Consider the following 15,926-nt stretch of genomic DNA (forward strand, 5'->3'; position numbering starts at 1 on the left):
CTTGGCGAGACCTTGTCTCTACAATAAGTTTAAAAAATCAAAATAAAAACAGCAAATTTGAAGCTCATCACAAAAAGATATCAGACAAGCCCAGTGGGAGACATTCCACAAAACACCTGGCCTCTTTTCAAACTCATCAGCATCTCCAGAGACCAAGTCAGGACTCGTGGCCCTTCCTGCACTGGAGAACTGTGTTGGTCACAGAGACATGCCCCAAAGTACTCAGCTCAAGAGGCAGTTGCCAATTTCCATGCAAAAGCTCACATATAAATACAGAGAAAAAGATGCTGCTGGGCAATCCCCTTGGGTCCCTTCCCATTGTGGAAGCTTTTCTGTTCTCTCAATAAATCCTGCTTTCTCACTTAAAAAAAAAAAAGATGCTGCTGTTGGACAAAAACAAACAACTGGTGAGGGAGTTCCATGTGCTATTTTTGTAACTTTTCTGTAAGTGCAAAGATATATATATATTTAAAAGTTATCCCAAAAACCTCAGTGCAAGAAAGTAGTTAGGAGAGGGACTGAACGACCCTAGGAACCACATGGCGACTTCCCTTCTCCCTCACAGGGGTGCCCACAATAGCCAGGAGAGGGAGACACGGCCCTCAGAAGGCTTCTCCACATGCCCTCCACATGCTGAGAAGGTCCCCATTCACTGGCATGGCCACCCAATTCCCGGGACTGGTGGTCAGCAGCAACAAGGAGCTATCCCTTGATATGCTGACATAAAGTGAGGAGAGGGGCAGCCTAGGGTCTGCTTAGGCCATGAGCCACAGACAGACCAGCCTAGGATGGGCTGCAACCTGGGGCCAGCGTTCCCTGCTCCTGCCCAGCCCCAGCTTTCCCTGCCCCCGCTCAGCTCCTACTGGAGCTGCTTGCAGTCATCTGTAGGCCAAGGTCTCGCCGGAGTCCAGGGCCAGGCACAGCACAGATGCTATGCTGTGGTCAGCAGGGACCTGGGAAGCCAGTGGCCAGGTCAAACCTAGCCACAGATGTTACACCTGCCAGCCAGCAGCCCCACAGCAGGTGCTGAACCAGGACCATCACTACATAGTTGGCCAGCACTGTCAAGTTCAGACCTATTCAGTGGCTTTCAGGTCTCACACTCATTATACAAGGCAGCCCATAAGCTGCGGGGGAGGTCACTCGAGGCCATCCCCTGCAACTCAAGACCCAGCCAAATCTCTGTACTTGAACTTGTCATGCCCCCTGCCCTGCTTTCTGGGGTTCCTCTGTGCCGTGCCTGCTCTTTCCTACCCCAGGAGAGTCACCAGTTGTGTCTGGCTACCTCCTACTTGCCAGCAGGCACCACAGCTATGGAGAGAACCCAAGATCCTGTCCCCCAGGGTCCTGCTGTACCATAACTTCCAGGCAGGCAGGCAGGAGTCTGACACAGGGCAGACCCTTAATAAACACTGTGTGAGTGAACTAACAAGTGAGCAAGCAAAGAAGGAGAAAGGCAAGAGCTACCTGGGTTTGAAGACCAGGACCCTGGGGTAGGTGTGCATCATCTGCCCATAACCTGCCTACAGCTACCTGCCTGATGGCCTTTGGAAAGATTAAGAAAGATCAAGAAGCCAGGACTTGACCTAAGCTGTAATACCCACAAAACCAGACAAACACAACACGAGGATCCTACCCAGAAAAAGATCACAATCCAAAAAATAACCCCTCTATGCTAAACCTTATCAGAGGTCTGGTTCTCCCAGAAACTGCAGTGTTAGAGGCTCCCCACCCTCCTGGCCTTGGGGGAGTCAGGAGATCCCTGTACTTGGGGTCACTTGTACCCAGATCTCTGCTGAGTCAACAGCCTCTACACATGGCCCAGCTGCCAAATGTCTTGCCTCACTGTCCCTGCTGCCCCTCCACCAACGTGAGGACAGGAGGCTAGGGAGGTTGTAGTAGCATCTAGGTCATCCCCAGTGCAGTACTGGAAACCCCAAAGCAGGTCCCAGCCAGACTTCTGCCCTGTGTAGCCCTGTCCATCCTGGAGGGAAAGGGTCCCCCCATGTTCTGCTTGCTTATCACTTTAGGCCTGCTGACCCTCCACATTGCTGCAAGAACCAGGTAGGGGGCCAGGCTGAGGACACCCATGTGAAAGTGGCAGGCATAACCCGAGGGGACAGGAACAGGAACAGGGACAGGACAGGGACAGGAACAGGGAACAGAAAAGCATGAGGCAGAGAGGAGCAGAGCCATGGCTCAAATGCAAGCCACCCAAACCTCCTCAACCAGCTCACACCCATGCAAAGCTACTTTCCAAAGCTGCAAATGCTGAAGGACTTAGCAGAGGCAAACTTCCAGCCTTGGGGGAAGGAGGACCCCCAGTCAAGAAAGAGGAGAACAAAGTGTCCTGGATTCACTATCTGCCCAGGCTCTCTCCTCCAGAGCATCAGCAGATTCTGCACCTGCCCCACTCCTTGGGAAGCTGCTAGGCCAGACACGCTCAAAGCCTGCAAGATGCCATCTCCTCAGTGCTTCAACAAGAGCTTTCTGCAACCCCAACCCACATTCAGCAACCTGGTTTCCTGGAATGGCCAGCAGCACCCCTCCCGGGTTCCTGGAAAGTGGCACTAGCCCTGGAGGCTGTTCCCCTACTCCTGGGGGATCACACACATGAAGCCTGGGCAGCCACACAAAGCACATGCCCTGCAATCTCACATGGCCCCCTATTATGTCAAATGAGGAAAGCCCCGCTCAGGACAGACATGGGGGCAGCAGGCCCAGGAGAACCACGGCCTACTCCAATTCTGCAGAGGGAGTACCCTAAGCAGAACACTCGATAATCTAGGCCAGGCCACCCCTGAACGGAACACAACAGCAGGACAGCCTCGAATGCTGCCATAGATGGAGTGTTTGGGGCCACTGCCCTGGGCCAGCTGCTGGGCCTGAAGTGGGCCTCCCAGGCAGCATCCAGCCGGTGTTCGGTGCTTATGCCGTCAAGCATCTCTCCTTCCTTGAAATGTGCACTTTTTGCTTTTAATAGAATCAATTCAGAACTTAGCTACTCCATTAACCAAAATCAGAAGCGACAGTTCCATTATTCTTAAGCCCTTTCACAGGCATTCAGAGCCATCCCTGGCCTCAGGTCCTCTTCAGGCTGTTTGTGTGAGCTGGCCACATGCAGAGCTATCATGGGACAGCGGGATACGCGAACAGGCTGCCTCACCCCACTGACTGGGGCTCTGGGAGCTGAGTAGAGCCAGGCAGACAATGGGCTTTGGCACTGTCTCCCTCTGGCCTCTTGAGCAAAGGCCCCAAGTTTCCCAGGGTCCATGTTAGAAGGAAGGTGGGAGGCAGGAGGACACCCCAGAACATGCCCTGGAGGCATGTGCAGCCATCACAGCCCAGAAGGCTTTGAGGAATACCTGTACTGGTGCCACCACCTCATAGGCCTGCACTTCACTGGGGCACAGTCCCCACCCTGATGTTCCCTCACCTCGGCCAATACAGCAGCAGGACCCGTGGGTCTACCTTTAACACCACCCTCCTGGCCTCCATCCTTTCCACAAGCATTCTGAACCCTTCGCCAGGCTCATAGTCAGGCCCTGTGTAACATGGACCATGCTGGCCTTTCCATCCTGCCCCTGTTATGGGCCCCTGTCTCAGATCCATCTATCCAGGGTCTTAGTGCATACTGGTTGTGGCCTCTCATGGAACTATCTGCTTCATTTGTTGGCTTGCTTCCTGACTGCTCCCTGCTGTCCAGGTATCTGTGGGTGCGAGAGACCCCACCTGCCCAGTGCTGCACACTTAACACCTGACCATAAGCTTACACACTGACACCCCTTTAGTGTCTGGGACCATTCTCTGTCAACCTATAACAGGCTCCTGGTTGAGGCTGGGTGGGGCCCCTGCATGCTGCCAAGAAGGGTGGACCCGGACCTTCCTGAGCAGAAGGTCCAGGTCTACCCTTCTAGGTCCTCACCAGAAGCAGACCAAGGCCCAGTGTCACAGTTTATTTTCTGCTGTCATAACAGAATACCACAGACTGAGTAATTTTTCTTTCTTTCTTTCTTTCTTTTTTTTTTTTTTGAGTTAGAGTCACACTCTTGTCACTCAGGAAATGGCATGCTCACAGCCACTGCAGGCTTGACCTGCTGGGCTCAGACGATCCTTCTGCTTCAGCCTCTAAGTAGTCAGAACTACAGGTGTGTGCCACCCTCCTTCCTGGCCCCCATATCCAGCTAATTTTTTAATTTATTGTAGAGATGAGGTCTTGTCAAGTTGTCCAGGCTGGTCTTCAACTCCTGGGCTCAGGCAATCCTCTCACCTCCACCTCCCAAAGTGCTGGGATTATTGGCATGAGCCACTGCACCCAGCAAACTGAGTAATTTATAAAGAAAATAAGTTTATTTGCCTCACTGTTCTAGATCTGGGAAGGCCAAGAGTATGGCATTAGCATCTGGCAAAGGGTCTTCCTGTGGCAGAAAGAAGGTGAGTACACAAGATGTTAGGAAGAAATAAGACCAAACTCAGGCCAGGCTCAGTGGCTCAGCCTGTAATCCCAGCACTTTGGGAGGCCAAGGTGAGTAGACTGCCTGAGCTCCCAGGTTAGAGACCAGACAGGGCAGCTTGGCGGGACCTCATCTCTACAATAAAACAAAAAATTAGCCGGGTGTGGTAGTGTGTGCCTGGAGTTCCAGCTACTTGGAAGGCTGAGGCAGAAGGATTGCCGGAGCCCAGCAGGTCAATGTTGGGGTGGCCGTGAGTGTGTCACTGCACTCCAGCCTGGGTGACGGAGTGAGACTCCAACTCAAAACAAAACAAAACAAAAAAAGACCAAACTCATCCTTTCATCAGGAGACTCCTCCTGCCATATGGCATATCTGTCTATAGATCCATTCATAGGGCAGAGCCCTCACATTCTAATCATCTCTTAATGGTCCCATCTCCCAATACCATCACGCTAGTGATTAAATTTCTTTTTTTTCAATTTGTTTTTTATTTTAAAGATGTGGGGTATAAGTCAGGATGGAGGCGATTAACTTTCAATGTGAGTTTTGGAGGAGACATTGAAACCAAGGGACCTGGAGTGTGGGCCATGATCGAGGCAACATGAGTTTTGCAGGAGATAGTCAAACCACGGGACCTGGGGTATGGACCATGACAGAGGCAATATCAGTGATAATGGCGAGCTGGTTTTATGTGAGGATTTATCCCAAGCTCCTCTAACTACTACAGCCTTCAGGGCATGTCAGAAGGCAGTAGGAACCCCACCTCCAGCTGACCTGAGCAGGACATGTCCTGCTATGGACAGAATGTTTGTGTCCCTCATCCCCAATGGAATGGCATTAGGATGCAAGGCCTCTGGGAGGTGATTATGGTTTAGATGAGGTTATCAGGATGGGGCCCTCATGACAGGACTAGCACCCTTATAAAGAGACATCACAGCACATGCACACTCACCCACACGCACTCTCTCTCTCTGTCATGTGAGGACACAGTGAGAAGACAGCTGTCTATAAACCAGGAAGTGGGCCCTCATCAGACACCAACCCTGTCAGCTCTCTGCTCTTGGACTTCCAGCCTCCAGACTGTGAGAAATCAGTATCTGCTGCTGAAGCATCAGTCTGTGGTACTCTGATGGCAACCAGAGCTGACGACAGGCCCCAAACCAGAAAGTGGGCAGAAGGCAGAACAGGGTGGCAGGTGGTGGCCCCAGGAGACTATGCAGGCACACCTGCTCATTAAGGAGACACTCAGCTTCCAGACGATGGGAGAGCACAGGAATCACGGTCACTGCAGCAGGGACACCTCCCATCCTCAGGCTGATTCCTCTTTAATGAGACATTGCTTTAGAGAAGGCTTTCAGAGCCCTTCAAAATCTTGGCCTAAACCTCGTCAAAACTGCACAGAGATTACTTAAGATTTACCGCACAGACACCAAATAAAATAAAATAAGGCAGCCCAGCAAGCGGCAGCCCTGTGACAGAACCATTTGTAGTCAGGATGGAAAAGCCTCCCGATTCATCTGCTTAAGCACAGCAGCTTCTGTTTATTTCGCACTTTCATGTCAAATGAATTTGGAAAGAGAAAAAAAGTGACAGGCAGTTTAGGGATATAAGTCACATTTCAGCTTCAGTTCAGATTAATGAACTTGCTGGAAGCCAGTGAGGGCACAGGCAAATCTACAAATCTTGGAACAACAAAAAAATTAAATCCTTGCTCAACATGAGCCTCAGCCCTTGGGGGTGGCTCTCCCTAGACCCTCTGCTGACCTTCTGCCTCTGTACCCCAGAACCCAAGGCCTGCATAGACACCCTCTAACTCCTGGGCTAATTCTGCACCCGCTGGGGCAGGCCCCACTCCAAGACAGCAGTCCTCAGGACCCAGGGGAGGGCTGGCCATAGAGCAGGCCCTCAGACACCACTGCAGCAAGGTCCAGGAAGGGTTTGTGAGGCAGCCTGTGCAGTGAACTCCCAGGGGGTCCTGTATCTGAGTAATGGCTCCATCCTATCTGTTCCCCCGGCACAATGAGCACCATGTTTGGCAGAGCAGCCTAATTCCACACCCTGTTCTCTAGAGCAAGGCTGTACATGGCCACACTGCCTTTACACCCCAAGAAGCCCCACAGCTTGGTATCTACGGGCCAGGGTAATATGGCCTCTAACAATAGTACAGAGATGGCACCATGAACGCCAGCCCTCGAAGGCTGGAGTCCTATCCTGACTGCAGCACAACATAACTGCCCCCTTCTCCCTGAAGGGGCCACTGTACTCCCACCCTCCTGCCTGGCCTCCACACATGCTCACCTGGTCAGGATAACAGCTGACTTTGTCTAACCTGTGGCCTCAGTGGGCATGCCCATCCTCAGAGACGGCAGCAATCCAAAAGATTCAAGAGCTGTTGTTCAGTGACCTCTGGCCTTCTGTCTGGACAAAGACAAGCAATGACCAGCCTAGAAAACCTGAGGACTCTGGCCAACTTCTAGCTGAATCTCCCCATCCATGTCCCTCCATATCCAGGCCTAGAGAGAGCTGATGTCAGGAAGGAGGTACCTCAGTCCCCTCCTATGCATGTAGCTATCAACAGGGCCTCAATGCTGCCCCTCAGCTTCCCAGAGGAGCCAAACTTAACCCCAGGCCAAGGATAAGCTTTTACTTAAATCAGGAGACAGGGGGCAAAATTACCTCCCTGGTATGCTCAGGGATAGTGGCCCACAACAGCAGAGGTCACTCTGTGGCCTGTCTCAGGCCCTAGGGCTACAGGGAAGCAGAATTTCTGGAGCTTCCCAAAAAGGGGAACAGGTCTGAGCACACTCTCCTTACTCTCCAGGACAGAAGCCAGCATCAACAGCTGAGGAGGCCAGGGTCCCCTGACTTGTCTAGCAGGCAGCAGGAGGCTACAGAGGGGCCCTGATTCTCATGGACAGTTGACCAGGAGTGGGGTCTCCTCCTATGCCTGCCTCAGGGCTGTGCAGCCCCTGCCATGTGTGGCATAGTTCTAAGCATGGCAGCAGAAGACAGAGGAGGCCAGAGGACAGAGGAGGCCCTGCCTTTATATCCAGAGTAGGGAAGACAGGGGATATATGCAATATAAACAGGCCAGTAGGAGTGGTGGAGCAGTTACTAAGAGCACTGGTGGCAGGGGAAGGCAAAGAAAGGACACCCTAGGGACAGCAACAGCAATGGCATGAGAGCTGTTGTCAGCAGCAGAAGAAGAGTGCTCCGGGAGAGGGCCCCTGGCCCATGCAGGCCTTATGGTGTCAGGCTGCATTACTGTCTTCTGTCCCCATCCTGGGCAGGGCCCAGTCCCAATATTCTCAGGACAGAAGTGGCAGGGGTCCTGCCCTCTCCTTAGCCTTTGCAATTTCAGCCTCTTGAAGGTCAGGCCCTGTCCTGAGACTCCCACCAGGATTGAGTCTAGAGACCCTACCCATGCCCCATGGCACAAGGCAGGCAAGGACAAGCCAAAGCACCAGCTGTGCTGAGTCCAGTCTCTGATCATACTGTGCTCAGGATGCTCAGCTGACCCAGGTAGCAGTCCTGGGGCTTTTGAGATCCTTGCCCAGACCCCCAAGAGCCTTCCCTTTAAACTCAGAGTTGCTCACCACACCCAGTCTGCAGCCCCCTCCATCTCCTCGAGGGGCCTCTGCCCACAGCTCCCTCTGCCCTCCAACCCCACTTCCTCTTCTCCTCCAAGCACCATGGCTATTTGTGTCCATCCATATCCCGGGAGGTAGGGGCTTCATGTGGAGCAGGCCCAGCTCCTACCTCTGAATGAACAGATTCTGCTTCAAGGACAGATCAAGAAACTGAGGCTCCAAATGGGATGAGTGGAAGAAGACCTGCCCAAGCTCACCCACCCTGCCAGGGCTTCCCCAGGATGGCAGCCCCCAACACCCAAAAATGACTTCCTCTGGGGTAAAAAAAATCTCCAATCACAGTGAGGGTGTCTGCAAAGAGTGGGCAGGCAATACCTCTGCCAATGTTGGCAACTGGCCGCTGGTCACCCTGCCTCACCTCTCATGTGTCCATGAGCCCCCAACTCTGCCCACTGAGGCTTCCAGGACTGCTGAGAACTGCCTCAAGCCCCTCTAGGGGCATCCTCTCTCCAGGAGCAGGGGGCAGAGATGGGGACCCAAGGAGAGTCCTAGGTCCCAGACTCTGGCTGACCGCCTAGCAGGACAGCCTGCCTTCTCATCACCACAGCAGCCCTTAGTCCATGGTGGCCTGAGTCTTCAGGGTGTGGTGCCCAGGTAGAGCTGAGGAGCCAGAGGGTCCAGGAGACAGCCAAAGAGAGCCAGCCAACCACATACAGGCAGCCCTGGCTCTGATGGAGTTCCAAAGACAGCACATAGGCCAGGCCCCAGAGACAGGTCCGTTCTGCTGCCTCAACAAGCCTGAGCCCAGGCCTGTGTAGCCAATAGCAGGCTGGGCAGCTGGCTGGCGGCCACTCTGCTGAGAAGGCAGCCACACTGAGGCACAGGTGACCTTGGATGAGGGAGGCCCAGCCTGCTGGCAGGCACTCTTCCCAGGGCCTCCCAAGACCCTCTCCAATCCCACCCCCATACTGCTATCTATAAGCCCAGTGGTCATGCCCCTAAGGGTCCCAGATGCCGGCAAGGGGCCAAACAGGACTGGGTGAGGCAGTCAGGAAAGCAAGGAAGGGCCCCTCCTTACACAGGCCCTTAGTTACGACACCCATCCTGGGGTGGCCTTGGCTGGACTCCATGCACAGGGAGGGCACTGAACCCTACACCCCACGGCCATGAAGCACAACCAGGCCTTCGGGTTCCTATGGTTACAGGCCCTGCACCATCAGAGGGTGGCATCCTCCCCACCTCCTGCCCACCCACAATTGTGCACCCAGAGAGCCAGGGCCAGTTCCTGCAAGGCAGCTGGCCAGGTTACACCCTCAAGGGACAGAGAGCTTGGTGGGAGCAGCTCAGCTGACCTGGTTGTTCCCAGTCTTATGAGGTCAACAGAAGGCCACTGTACATGCTGACTGAAGGTACAAAATAGACACAGCCTTGGCCCACAAGGATGTACCTGGCCACTTCCCTCCTCTAGAAGCCCTCGCCCCACTGGGACCTGGGTACCTATTTCTGCCCAGTGACCTCATCAGGGACCTCCTGGGTGGGCCCAGTTACAGGACCTGGTCCAACTGGACCCAAACCCAAGGCCTTCTTGGCCCTCAGAATCCAGAGGGAGAGGCCCCACTGGGTTCTGCCCTGAGGAAAATCATTGCTAGGCTCCCAGCTGGGCCCCTGGAAGGAATGGACCCCCAACATTGGGCCAGAATGCTGACTGCAGGATGGGGAATAGGAGCTAAGAACCCATAAATCTGAACCTCATTCCCAATGATCTGGGGCTCTTATTAAGTAAATTAATTTAAGTTAATTTAGCTCGATCATGACTCCCGATCACAGTGATTTAGTGAGGGGGAAATTGCATTAGGAAAGGCCATGCTCACCAGATAGAAGAACGGAAGAAAATTAGATCCACTTAGCAATGTGAATTAATATGGAAATAGCAGGTGTAAATTTAACCTTATCGAGAGAATAAAAATTATCTTCATAAATTTGTAGAAATAGCCCCCAAGATGCTTATAAATCTATTTAAAACAAAAATATTACAAAAAGTGCAGTAAAATTAATTTAAAATATACTTCCAGCTATTGCCTCCAGAAAAGTCAGTAGCAGGGCCAAGCTTAGTGTGGCCTAGCAGTAAGGAAGAATAACCACGGGCCTTAGGTAGACCACCTAATGGGCTCACCACCTGGCTTATCTGCCATGGACCCGAGTCAGAGCTCTATCTTCAGGGTGGATCTCCTGTGGTTAGCCTCAGGCCTAGAAGCCTCTGGGCAGCAGCCAGGACTTACCAGGCATGCTGTGCAGAGGGTGGCAGGGCCCCTGGACTGCAGCTGCTCCTACAGTCTTTGGCCCACACTATTCCCTTAGGCAGCAGGCTCCCAACGGAGAGTCTGAGGACAGAGGGAGAGGATTTGCCAATGCTTGTTCCCCATATGCCCACCAGGACTATCACCCTATCCCAAGCCTGGACACGGGACACCTCCAGCTCAACAAAAGAAGAGACCATGCCCCCCAGAACCTGGCCTCCTGAGGCTCAGAGGCTGAGCAACCTCAACTGAATGGATGCCAGGGCCTCCCCAGAAAAACTTCCAGGAAGGCAGAGGCTGCTCCTCCAGATGGAGCTGTCCCACCCTACATGCTCTCAGATCCAACGGGCTGCACCAAGCTCAGAGTGCTGGCACAGGCCAAACCACAGGCAGCAGCATGGGACAGGGCAAGGAGAAGCCCCATAGCACTGCCTTGACAATCAATATATTGATGGCTTCCAAAAAGGTTGCTCAGGGTCCAGCCTTTCTAATTAGAAATTTCTCCCTGAGAGATGCCCGGCCAGCTGATCATGTGGGCCCAGATGAAGCCCTACTAGCTAAGAACAGCAAAAAACATATGTGCAAGTGTGGTACACATAGGCTGGCCACATATCTGGTGCAGAAATCACTAAACAAAAAAATTAGGTTGGTCCCCAGGCAACGACCTTACACCAAATAATTTTGGGGCACACTCAGTTCCTCCAGCCTGCAGGCTCTACTTTGCAGCCCCCTGTGCCCAGACAGCCCAGTTCCCAGGCCTGTGTGTGGGTGCTAGGACAAGGCTCTCTTACCTGGACAGTGAGAGCCGCCGGGCCCGCCAGGAGGGCAGAGACAGGGAGAAGGGTGGGGCACTGAGAGGAGAGGCAGGAGTCTTCTTCACGATGCGGTACCGGGTCTTGATCACCTTGCTGGTGGGTGGAGTCCGCAGGATGTGCAGGCTGGACGCTGCAGAGAAAGCCGAGGGCATACCCAAGTCAGTGAAGGTTGGCAAGGACAGGGTCAGAGAAGCCCCAGGGGCCATAAGCTGCCACTGAAGCTGCCCTTACCCACCACCTCCTCTGGGGCTAGAGGACTCCCCATCACCCACTAGATCAAGCCTCCATCCACGCAGCACACACGTTCCCAGGGCACCCAAGGCCTTCGTAGCTAACCAGTGTGGCCCCCAGGAGAGGTGGGTGCCAGCCCTGCACATCCTCATGGCTGTCCCAAGAAGCCAGAGACTGCCCACAGGGAAAACAGAAGCCATGCAAGCCAGGGGCCCAGTTGACTGGGATTACTCAAAGGATTCCTCAAGCAAGCTTCTATACAAAAAACCCCTCAGACTTGAAGCTGGGCCCTGACTCCTAGGAGCTCTTGGTGGGCCAGCAAGGAGGAAAGAAGAGCCATCTCTGCCCAGGCCAGCAGAGTGGGTCCAGGAGGATAGGGAAGGTGGAGCTCCTGACTTATACCCCCCTACCCACACACACACACAGAAGAGGCACTGGAGCACTCACCTCCCTCTCCAGGGGCCCTCCCCACCACCAGGCCCAGACAGATTTATGTACTTAATCACTTTGTTTTCATAACATTTTGCAGGGTGATATACACAACAGCTTTTTTCTTGCTGAACACTTCATGCAATTAACAGGGATCTGTTTTGCCCGAGTTCTCTTACACTTGATAGCCAGCAATTTCTCCATAGCTTCAAGGAACGCATCTAATTGCCCGACTTTCATAATGTACAGCTCTAACTGCCCAGATAATTAAAGCTAACACAGCACTGGACGCAGGCCTGCCCCTCACGATGACTCCCCTCACCACTGGACACAGTGCCTCATGCAGGAGGCCCCCAGGCCAGCTCAGTCAGGTAACCTCACTTCCCCTAGTCTATGCCCAGCTTTCCCCCTGCCTAGGGAGCAGTGGGGGGGGGGTGGCTAAGATCCCCTGCCTGGGACCCCTGCCTCCCCAAGACCTAGGACGTGCTCTCCCAGACCTTGCAGCTCCCACAACACTGTGCTCTGGGTACAGGACCAGTAACTGTTACTGTTACTAGGAATGCTATTCCAAAGCCTTAAACCCAACAGACCTCTGCAGCCAGGGCCCTGCCTGAGGAAGCACCTCGGCCACTTCTCTGCCAGAAACACTCCAAGGGCTGCAAAGCCCTCAGATAGGCCAACTGCACCACCTGGTCCAGATGTCAGCCAGGAGCCCTTCCTTAAGTGTCCCCACACCTACCGTAGGGGCCACAGTCTCTCTCCAGGTATCCATCAGCCCACATGGGAGGTGAGTTGGGCACCTGGACCCAACATGAGGTCAAAGCCCTCCCAAGAGCCTCCAGAGCCCATGCCAGAGGGTCTGTCCCCGCTGCTGACCCCTTGAGGTGAGGGTGTGCAGGCTGCATGAGCCTGCCTGGGTTAAGGTAGATGGAAGGGCCAAATGACACTGGGAATGGTAGACATGAGAACCATGGCTGGGCCCAGGAACTGAAGGCAGGGACCTGTGGCAGTTGCCCACTGAAGGCAGGCCACAGTAGAGTCTAAAAATGGCTAAGCAGGGACCATCCTAGCCAGCCCCAATACCTGTCAGTAGACTTGGACAGCTGGTCTCCCTCCCATCTCCCTCTCTCCCTCTCCCTCTCTCTCTCATCTTCCAAAGGTAGCAGCTTAGGAAGAGCCGAGGGAACACAGGAGCTTGGGAAGCCAAAGTGCCAAGGATCATCACTTGGAATCCACTGAGCAACCAGAGTAAGTGAACCTTTAGCTATGAGAACCCACCTCCCCATCCCCCAACATGCTTGGGACACAGGGGACAGCCTTGCACATGGTAGGTGTCAATAAATAAATGTTTGTTGAACTGAATTTTCAAGGTCCTACAAGCAAGGAGAGGCCAACAAAAATCAATAACAGCTTGTTCTAACTAAGAGCTTGAGAACCTAAGAATTCCTTAAGTTATCAATAACCCCAAGCTGACCTCATCATGTCCAAGCTGCACTCTAGGCTACCTGCTTCCACCTGAGAAGAGAGGGGTCTGGCCCCACTCTTGCCCTACCTGGAACATGCTGGAGGCTAGAGACCCGCCTCTGTACCTAGGCAGTTAGGGACACCCACCAGAGCTGGGTTATGGGGATATGAGGCTAAGGCTTGTGGCTGCCATCTCCCTGTCCCCCAACCCCAGACTGCCAGGAGTCTTTGGCCTGCCCACTTGCCAGACTCAGTCCACTTCCAGCCATGTCCCACTCATGGTACTCCCATAGTTGCCCAATGTCTGCCACTCTGGGATGCAGAGTCTGGCACAACGTATGCCCCTTGGAGCCATACAGCCCAGCTTTGCAGCAGCTGCTTAGAGACCAGGCACTGCTAAGCAAGGAAGAAAGGTGAACTGAGTCACAATGGGGTCCCTGGGGCTTGAGCTCCCTTCTCACCAGCCTTGTCTCCCTGTGTCCTGAGTACCAGGGAACCCCCGAACCTGGCTCTACTCTTGTCTCCTGATTCATGGCATCCCTTTGGCTAAAATCACCTTCTGACCTCAAGGGCTAAAACGTGTCTTCCCTCCCAGGCTCAGTAGCTGCTACTTCCTCTAGGAAGTCCCTAGCACTCACTGCCCGCAGGTTAGACTGTTCTAGAAAGTTCCTCCCCAGGTGGAGAAGCTCAGAGCAGGCAAGACTTGGTGGACAGTAGCACTCAGGCTGACTGAGCATCTCTGGGCCTGGTCCTCCTTCCTGCCAATTAATAAGTGTCAGTATTGATGATCCTGTGCAATGCGAGGCCCACTGTCAAGTCAATTTTTTCATTAACTTATTACATTTATTAGTACCCGATGAATACTCCTTTAAAAAAAAAACCCTACAAGGTAATACAGCAGACTCCAGCTTCTTGTCATTGTTGTCACTGCAGCCAGTGAGGGCCCAAGCCAGGCTCCAGTCCATGCCCCACCTCCACAGCCTGGCCCCATAGACCATTCATAATCCCCATCTTTCTCAGATGGGCAGCTTGGATATGATCATGACAATGACCCTAAATCAGCAGGGCAAACAGTGGAACAGACAGGTAGTAGGGGACAAACTAGGAGCTCCCAGAAAGTCAGGACTGGAGGAAGGAAGGGAAGGGTCCCTCCCAGAGTCCCATTCCTCAGAGTGTGCAGAGATGGGGTGGGTGGGTGGCAACCCAGGAAGCAGCAGGACCGCTGCTCTGCCACCAACCTCCCTCATCAGGAATAGACCTTCACACCCCCCCACCCCCGGGAGGACACAGGCCAGGGTGGCCCATTCCTCCTTGCTGGCTGAGGGGTTTTGTGTAGATAATCATGTTATTTAGATAGGATGTTGGTTTAATTCCCTTCATTACAGACTCCCAGGGTTGTAATTTTTTTTCTCCGCATGATGTATTCCCCGTGGCACGCTTGGCTCAAATCAAGCCCCTTGCGCCTTTATTGCCAGCGATGCCCCGGCCCGCGTTATCAGCCCCACACATGCAGCCCTGTCCGCCCGCCATCCAGAGGTCACTTCTAATGACTAATCGATCTCATTAGCTTTCCTAATTAAAAACTTTACTACCGCAATGGAAGACAAACTACAAAAAAACTGCTGGCATCATATTTGAATGGGATATGAGCCCCATCTATCAGCAGGGCTCAAGCTCCTGCACACGGCACTGTGCCCTCAGGCTAGGGGTTGGGGGCTGCGTGGGGCAGCCCTTACTCACCCCAAGAGCTGTGCTGTGTACCCAGCAACAAATCCCTAATGATGCACTGTTGGAAGGGAGGCCACCGAGGCTGGGCCCGGTCATCAGCCATCAGCAGGCAGGCCTGCAGGCCCAGGAGTCTGACTCCCACTAGCAGCACAAGCTGCTCTATCTACAGAGCCCAGTCCCACTTGCCCAGCTTTCTTTCCTCAGATGATTCCACCACAGATGGCAGATGCAATCAGACAGAGGTCACGGCTCTCACTTGGTTTTACTGCAGAGCAGGAGTTGAGAAAGAGTTCAAGATTTTTATGGAACTTCAAAGGGAAATAACTAGCAAGAAAATGAGTTGCTAATTTCACAATTGGTTAATGAATAAGAAGATGAAACTAGGACTACTACTTTGTGCAAAGAACTGCCTGAGGCTGCCAACCAGGAGAGAAGCTGCCCATATTACCCCCTCGTCCAGTCCAGCAGAGCCAAGGTGAGTCTCCCAGGCAATCATCCAGGCATCTGTCCAGCTCCCAGCATGCTGACAGAAGCGGAACCAGCTCCATCAGGGAAGTCCTGAGGATATACTGAAGCAGGTCTCACCCATCAGCAGGGGCAGAGACCCAGGTTGCTCTGACTGTGCCCCAGAGTAGCATCTGACCAGACCTGGGCCTACCCAACAGTAGGCTACAAAGACAGGAGCACAAGGTCCTCTAGAAATGGCAGATGGAGCAACAGGCCTCCATGCTAAGGTGCCCAGCACAAAGGAAGCAAAAAGCAGGGGATATAGCTGTACTTCCAGTCCCTGAGAAAATACTCTGGTTCTAGAAGCCTCCACGAGCCCTTATCCCAGCTGGAGTATGGGGACAGCTGAGCAAGAGGACAAAGACCAGCACCTGAACATAGGATTTGCCAAAATCAGCAATGTAGACACCA

At 53.4% G+C, this 15,926-nt stretch overlaps 1 protein-coding gene across 1 annotated transcript in view; it reads right to left on the reverse strand.

Moving 5' to 3' along the window:
- ZC3H3 (zinc finger CCCH-type containing 3) overlaps positions 1–15,926 on the reverse strand; it is a 107,719-nt gene that overhangs the window by 49,916 nt on the left and 41,877 nt on the right. Inside the window, exon 4 of the mRNA XM_008056695.2 lies at positions 11,133–11,286. Within this exon, the coding sequence (XP_008054886.1) occupies positions 11,133–11,286 (154 nt within the window). The remainder of the gene's footprint in view (positions 1–11,132; positions 11,287–15,926) is intronic.

The sequence above is a fragment of the Carlito syrichta genome, unplaced genomic scaffold (assembly GCF_000164805.1).
Source record: "Carlito syrichta isolate Samal-C Ts95f unplaced genomic scaffold, Tarsius_syrichta-2.0.1 Scaffold302450, whole genome shotgun sequence".
In the NCBI taxonomy this organism is placed as follows: Eukaryota; Metazoa; Chordata; class Mammalia; order Primates; family Tarsiidae; genus Carlito; species Carlito syrichta.